The sequence below is a fragment of the Glycine soja genome, chromosome 8 (genome assembly GCF_004193775.1).
Source record: "Glycine soja cultivar W05 chromosome 8, ASM419377v2, whole genome shotgun sequence".
In the NCBI taxonomy this organism is placed as follows: domain Eukaryota; kingdom Viridiplantae; phylum Streptophyta; class Magnoliopsida; order Fabales; family Fabaceae; genus Glycine; species Glycine soja.
In genome coordinates this window covers 8,573,356-8,580,855 of record NC_041009.1, presented here as the reverse complement: position 1 = coordinate 8,580,855, position 7,500 = coordinate 8,573,356, and the positions used below count along the sequence as shown (strand labels likewise).

Sequence of the window (7,500 nt, the reverse complement as noted above, 5' to 3'; positions counted from 1 at the left end):
GTAAGTTCATTAATCATAAAAATCCATACACCTCTTATCTTTTGTACTACATATAATCCAATATAGAAATTTGTGACATCTGTGCAAAGGGGAAAGTTATATACCGTAAAAAAAATTGGTTATGTTGGGGGGAAAAAGATCAGTACTACAGGAATATGCATTCCTTTTTATAAAATTATGACACCGTTATAGTTATTTTTTATTTTAAGTTTTCTTGAGGTAAAAATAAAAATATAGTATACTAAGTGTAGTAACTAAACACGAGATTTGTTCATTCTTAAGTAGTTAGTTTTCCAATTGTTAATTTGTCATGGATCATGATCTATAGTTAAATTTCTACTTTAGTCATGAAACGCCTTTTTTCTAATATTTTTAAATATGAAAAAAATCACAACAGAGAATTCATGCAAGATGATTAATTTTGGTATACATGCAAAAAGGCGTTCCATATCTCTTCTTTTTATTAAGACATAAAACAGTAGTAGTAACATTTTAATTTTTTTTTAAAAGGTAGCTGTAGGTTGTAACTACAAGATATCTAATAATAGTATATGGTTGAAAATAGAAAAAAGTCTGTACTTGGATAAATATATACTGTTATGGTTGAAAATAGAAAATAGCTATACAACCTCAAAAGATTATTTATGGGATTGAATGCTGTTATTCCCTCGTGGTCGAACATAAAACTTAGTTGTTATGTTTTCTATTGCATTGCAACATCGAAGCATATGCTCACAATCTCTAACATGTTAACAAAAAGGCAAAAGTTGGTGACAGAAGTTATGATGCCAATACAACTAGCTATTGAGCGATCTTCCTATAACTATCTCTTATTGAATTTTATTCTCATTTCTCTCTTTAGTAGCTTCACATTATGGTCAAATGAGTCTAACTCAGTTGATTGGACAAAGGTGTATTAGTTATTGTAAATCCCTTATTTTCATATATATAAAAAATTAACATTGTTAACAAATATGAATTTAAGTGCAAATGAGACTCTATTCTTGTCAGTTGATAAAATCAAATTTTTAACCTATAATGTGTGCATTGTTGTTCCACCCAATATTGTTTCAGATGGCTTATGGGGTGGCCAACTTAATGGCCGGACTCCATTGAAATCTTCACTCCCATTGTTTGAGTTGCAGGTGCTTGTAATTTTTTCTATCACCCAAATCTGCCAATTCCTCTTAAAGAGCTTTGACTTCCCTCAATTTATTCCACAAATGATAGTAAGTATTATTCTTTTACATATTTTTATGTTTGAGCCAGAGCCTATATAAATTAAAATTTCCTTGTTCACATTGTTAATTAATGAGGGCGAGCCCTGGTGCAGCGGTAAAGTTGTGTCTTGGTGACTTGTTGGTCATGGGTTCGAATCCGGAAACAACGTCTTATGCAAGGGTAAGGCTGCGTACAACATCCCTCCCCCATACCTTCGCATAGCGAAGAGCCTCTGGGCAATGGGGTACGAAGTTTTTTTTTTTTTTTTACATTGTTAATTAATGTTTCTCATAAAAATATAGAACAAACTAATTTAAAAGGATTTTCCTTATGGTCTGCGCATCATGGCCTAAAACCAATCCACCATATATGACACAAGTGATATGATAGATCATAATAAATAGTAGGTAGTTATAGCACACGCATATATATAATATTAGGTGGCCAAATTTTTTGACTAAACTAATTGACATGTTTTCTTTTAACTCTTGGATAGATGAGTGCCATGCACCTGTGTTTTATGAACCCTAAGAATTTAACACCATGTTTACTTTTACTCCCCTTTACACTCCTTCACTATTACCCTAGGTTTTAAAAAACGAGTTGCAACCATAATTTCAGTAATTTCAGTTATAACATTGATTTTTAGAGTGTTTGTAGCTGCAATTGTAGCCACATCGGCTGCATTTGTCCACAATTTTTCACAATATTATAAAATGGAAATGAAATTGGAACTGCAATTTAAAATTTTGATATTACTTCTTTTACTTCTTCTCTACCTAGGTGAGGTCACTTAAAATATTTGTCACGTGTAGCAATGTAGGATGCAATGTAAAAGTTGTTTAGGAAAAAAAGATGTGAGATGATAATTTCTCATATTTCATCCATATGCCATTCTTGCATGTAGCTGAATTATTAAAATTTTGCCTTTTTTTTCTGTTGTGCAGAATTGTTCATATTAACACAAATATAGAATGTTGTCTTTCTTGTTACTTATAATTTCTGTTAAACTACATCAGTTTTTTTTAGTATGCAAATGTTAGTTTTTTTGTAGTAGAGGGGATCGAACCTGCCGGCGACCTTTTCCCTCTTCTCTTCTCCTTTAATCATTTAACTCACTTTATATCTTCTTGTTAAACAGAGGGTTTAGTGATAAAAAAAAAATAGAAGTTGAGAAAGCGTGAAGCATTAAAGGATAAAATTTAATTTATCCTAAAACTAGCCATAATCTTCAGTTTAAAGTCTTATCACTGTCTATATGTAATGCAATATAAAATTTCATTTATATGTGCATGCAGACTATTAGTGGTCCTACTTATGGAGTAATGATGATCAACATAATGGTCATTGCAAGCATAGTGAAATGGTCTGTGAAACTAATCTATGATCCATCAAGGAAATACGCTGGGTACCCGAAAAGGAACATAGCGAGTTTAAAACCAGACTCGGAGCTGAGAGTAGTTGCTTGCCTTCATAAAACACACCATGCATCTGCTGTGAAAGATTGCCTTGACCTTTGTTGTCCAACAACAGAAGACCCCAACTGTGGATGCAATGCATCTAATTGAGCTAGTTGTCAGGGCCTCTCCCATTTTCATTTCCCATCGCCTTCAAAGAACAATTTAATCAAGTAACCACAAGTCTTATTCAGATGATATCATTCTTGCTTTTGACCTCTATGAACATGACAACATGGGTGCAGTAACTGCACACGTTTACACAGCCATATCTCCACCCTCCCTGATGCATGAGGATGTTTGTCATTTAGCATTGGACAAAGTGGCATCCATTATAATTCTTCCATTCCATCTAAGATGGTCTGGTGATGGTGCCATAGAATCTGATTACAAGAATGCGAGGGCTTTAAATTGTAAGCTTTTAGAAATAGCTCCATGCTCAGTTGGAATCCTTGTTGGTCGTTCTGCCATTCATTGTGACTCATTCATTCAGGTAGCAATGATTTTTCTGGGTGGAAACGATGACCGAGAGGCTTTGTGCTTAGCCAAACGAGTTACAAGGAATCCAAGGGTCAACTTGGTTGTGTACCACCTAGTTCCTAAGGAACAAACACCAGACGTGGAGTATATACAAGATAAGGAGGCACTAAAACATGTTATGAAACCACACTTGGGAAATGTAAGTTATCAAAAAGTCATGGTGAATGGTGGACCAGAGACATTTCTTCTTCGGCAAAATAGTAAATGAACATCACTATTTCATTGTTGGGAGAAGACACGAGTTAGACTCACCTCAGACGGTTGGGCTTACAACTTGGAGTGAATTTTCAGAGTTCGGTGTCATTGGTGATTTGCTTGCTTCATCAGATTTTCAGAGCAGAGCGTGTGTTTTGGTAGTGCAGCAACAAGTAAAAGAAACATCATAGTAGGTGGCGATTCTAGTAGCCAAACAACATACTTACTCTTTTCACTTGTACAAATAATGTAGATATTCTTTTTATGTTTGCTTGTGTTGTATTGTTAGGAACTTTATTTTTGTTAAGTTCAGTTTGATGTTTATGTAAAGTTCTGTTGTGTCAAAATGATGAAGTTGAGAATTACAGAAACTATCCCATTGCAAGACTGCAATAGTAAATTTGTCTACGTAACACTTTTTCATAAGAAAAATAAGGTTTAAATACTTAACAAAAGAAATTATACTGCTATGTAGTAACTAGTAAGATAAATTTGATGGTTGACTACAATACTGATCAATCTTTACATGTCGTATCACTGCAATTTAACTAAAAGATGCTCAAAATGTTCACACTGTTTTTAAGAAATCAACTGTTTTTGGACTGGAGATGGGAGGAGGGGGTCCAACTCCCAAGAGTGAGTCTTACAAACCCAAGATTTTGTCATTACTGGAAAATTATCATCGAACTTAACTACTTAAGTCCTTCTTTAGTAAAGAAAATTCTATTTACAACATCAACAGGTAAAGCATAAGCTGGATCTACCGGTTTCAGCCCTGGATATTCAAGAAGTGAAAGTCCTGCAAGAAAAAACACAACTTAAGCGTCCCTAGTTTATAGTGTAAAAGGAATACGAAACACATGAATAAAAGCAATAGGCACTGTTAGGAAAGGATAAATAGGGATGTCTAGCTTATAATTCACACATATGCTCACTTAAACCTTCCAAACAACTAAAACAAAAATAGAATCATGTTAAATATCCAGATCTAATGAATCATTATAAGCATGTTGAACAATATGATTAATCTTATCTGAATTCTGAACATGATGCTAGCAACTTAGCAACATGAATCCACAAGGATTCAAAAAGAATGGTTTTTCATACATTCTTATCATTCCCACATTGAGTCATGGGAAAGGTAGAGGTTGGGTGGTTCCCATACAAACCAAGGAAACCCCAGATAACAAGAGTTTAGCAATTAGCACAACAAATGGAACAAAAAAAGGCAAAATGATGGAAGTACTCTACCAGCCACCCCGAAGAATGTATGAAAGACATCCACGGCATCATCTGGCCTGTCTGAAATTCCACCGTTTTCTGTGTCCTTACAGTTTCAACATACATAATATTTCAGAAATACTGCCTGACAATAATTAAAACCCCAAAAAGAAAAAAGAACATGCAGATAAACACAGAAAAAGACATTCAACTAACTAACCTGGCAGTCTAAGATGAACTTTATAAGCTTCTCCTTACTGATCCAATGAACCCTATCAATCATGATCAGGCTAGAAAGAACCCACCATGAGTAGCAGACCTGAGAAGATCTAAAACCCAGTAAGAGAAAGGACAATCTACGGAACTTAATCTAAATTTGAAAAGATTCACTCACATCAGGAAGTTTCTCAGGACGCCCATTCAGACCTCCAGATTTAACCTGACGCTCGCATAACCACCAACCAAGTAGGTCTTTGTCAACAAGATCTAGTGACCCTGTTATGGCAAGGGCCCCCACACAACAGAAAACTGACAACAGGAAAAGCAAATATATTAGAAGGATGAATCAAGTCCACTACCCATTTGAAATTCAGAAAATAGAAAAATCAAACAGACAAATTCAGTCTTAACATGAGTAAATTTTGACCGCAAAAGAACAAAAGGAAAGTACACCATTTCTATCAGGAAAACTACCAAGTAATTGGATAATGTAAGTAAGTACTAGGTTACATAGCTACTGATAGGGTGAACTTCTATACTTAGCTAATTCTACTGCTACTGCTATAAGAATATACTGATAAACTTTTTCCTTGCTTTATTTCATTCATTCATGGTATTTATAAGGGCTGATACACTTGATAGAGGGGGTAACAAGAATATAACAGAATGGAAATATCATTAACAGAATTTGTGAAATTATCCTATTAGCTATAACAAACTCCTGACAAGATAATAGCAAGGCAAAGCTGGTCTGATTCTGTTGCTGATATCAGACGTAGTCTTGAAGGTAAGTGGGTGGCTTCTGCACTCTTCTGGGCCTATGGCTGCTATCTGCACCCCTCTGTGTGGTATTGCTATCAGCTACACTGTGCTGCCAAGGAGAAAACAGATTTGTGTACCCACCAATTTAAGCAACATATTAAAATTTCAAACTATGCCCTTCACCACATAAAGCACTCCCTTCATGTGGGAAAGAAGCAACACAATCTTTGAAGGAAAAAAGTATTAGTACACACATTGGGTAAGTAACGTAGGGAAATTAATAACAAACTAAAAATCATGAATAATTTATGACATACTTTGACCAGCATGAGATTCCCCACCAGGAGTGCAACCAAAACCACCATCCATATTTTTGCAACTTATAATGTACTTCACTGCCTTCTCCACATTGATTTTATCCAAGCAATGTAATATTGATAGACAACAAATAGCAATATATGAGAACCTAAGACAAATAATTCAGTGGATTTTAGTTAAAAATACAGTAAGCTCTTACATAATCAATAACAAAAAAGGATCTTAAGAAAAATACCGCGTATCAACTTCACCCCACATATCCCCTGAAAAGGATCCATCTTCATTTTGCAGGCTGACAATGTCTGACATAAATAGTAAGAAAACACAAGATCCAGTATATTTTCTAGTTTATTATAAATTTTACTATTATAGTTTTAGTATCAAACTGTACTAAAATTTACAACAATTTTTTCTTTCTTTCTAAGAAACATATCAAACCATTGAATCATAACATCAAACTATGATAGCCAACTGAAGTTACATATCCTGATAAAAGAACAGAACTATAATAAGTAAAAAATTGCAAAAATAACAAAGCTTCTTCTGCAGCACAAAATATGTGTGTAAGGATACAACTTGTGACCTTATCTACATCAATAACATTCAGCTTATCAAAGAGAGCCAACACCTGCACAGCACTTAGTGTATACAGGATGTGCGGATCATGTCCAACATTTCCACCAAATCCCCCTTCACAACAACACATATTTCTCATAAGAAACTATCAATGACACCGATGTCTCAAATTAAGGGAATAAATAAAACACTGAAGAACCACCTGACTCATGCTGACAACTCATCAACCATGAAACAACCTCATCAACATCGACAGAATGAAGCTTTCCTAGAAGATCCAGAGTGGTCAATCCCCAGTATGCCCCATTCATTCTCAGATGCTCCATTACTACAGATTCAAAGTTATCTTTCCTCTGGAAACCATAAAAGGACAACCTTTTAAGCATTAAAGAAGAGTTTTGAGAAAGAATGTATGTATGTATGTATATATATATATAAATGGGAAGCACACCCACCTTTTCAACTGATAATATATATCGAACATGTTTCTCAGTGGCCAGCTCTCCCATCTTACCAGTAAACTATTCCATTCCAACAACAAAATCAGAAATATTAGAATCAAAGATTTAAAATGAAATTTTGCAGTGCACCCATCTTAGTAAAGAGGATGCAGGATCCGGGTGAACAAATTCCAATTGAACAGAGGAAAAACAATAATAATAACAAAAAAAATGTAAACTTACGGTGGTGGTTGTCAATGGCACCGTCGGAATCCAGAACCAGAAGGGTCGCGGCAGTGATACGAAGGAGAAATGCTAATGCTCTGTTAGTTTGTGCCGAGGTCAAGCCAAAGCGAACCAATTATCCCTAATTAAAAGTTTTATTAAATGATTTTTTTTTTCATATCGTCTTCAAATTGTTACCCACAAGTGCGAAGATTAATTATTATTAAAGTTAATAGATCCTTTACATTAATATTATGAGAAAAAATGTTAATTAATATTATAATTATTTTATTTAAATTGTCTTTCAAATAATTAATGATATTAAT

At 34.4% G+C, this 7,500-nt stretch overlaps 1 protein-coding gene and 1 pseudogene across 2 annotated transcripts; one reads left to right on the top strand and one right to left on the bottom strand.

Annotated features, from left to right (window-relative positions):
• The first annotated feature begins 974 nt into the window (after window positions 1-974).
• On the top strand, window positions 975-3,700 carry LOC114420893 (annotated as a pseudogene).
• Window positions 3,701-3,859: 159 nt separating this feature from the next.
• Window positions 3,860-7,344, bottom strand: LOC114421670 (geranylgeranyl transferase type-2 subunit beta 1). Of its 2 annotated transcripts, XM_028387724.1 has the most exons (10): window positions 7,193-7,344; window positions 6,965-7,030; window positions 6,712-6,862; window positions 6,507-6,623; window positions 6,169-6,235; window positions 5,933-6,081; window positions 5,029-5,162; window positions 4,855-4,953; window positions 4,665-4,740; window positions 3,860-4,212 (listed from the first exon to the last, which is right to left on the bottom strand). In XM_028387724.1, the coding sequence occupies exons 2-10, from the start codon at window positions 7,016-7,018 to the stop codon at window positions 4,106-4,108; spliced, it is 954 nt and encodes a 317-aa protein (XP_028243525.1). In that variant the 5' UTR covers window positions 7,019-7,030; window positions 7,193-7,344; the 3' UTR covers window positions 3,860-4,105. The 2 variants fall into 2 exon arrangements, 1 of the variants encoding a protein (XP_028243525.1); XR_003668563.1 differs by lacking the exon at window positions 3,860-4,212 and having other exon boundaries at window positions 4,855-4,963.
• Between the last annotated feature and the right edge of the window lie 156 nt (window positions 7,345-7,500).

Excerpts from the sequence above, each read along its gene's own strand:
- LOC114421670 (XM_028387724.1), bottom strand. The coding sequence starts at position 7,018 with ATGGGAGAGCTGGCCACTGAGAAACATGTTCGATATATATTATCAGTT. Across the intron at positions 6,236-6,506 it reads TGTAGATAAGGTCACAAGTT|ACATTGTCAGCCTGCAAAAT; the intron begins GTATCCTTACAC and ends TATTTATGTCAG. Across the intron at positions 5,163-5,932 it reads GGAATCTCATGCTGGTCAAA|TTTTCTGTTGTGTGGGGGCC; the intron begins GTATGTCATAAA and ends TCCTGTTGTCAG.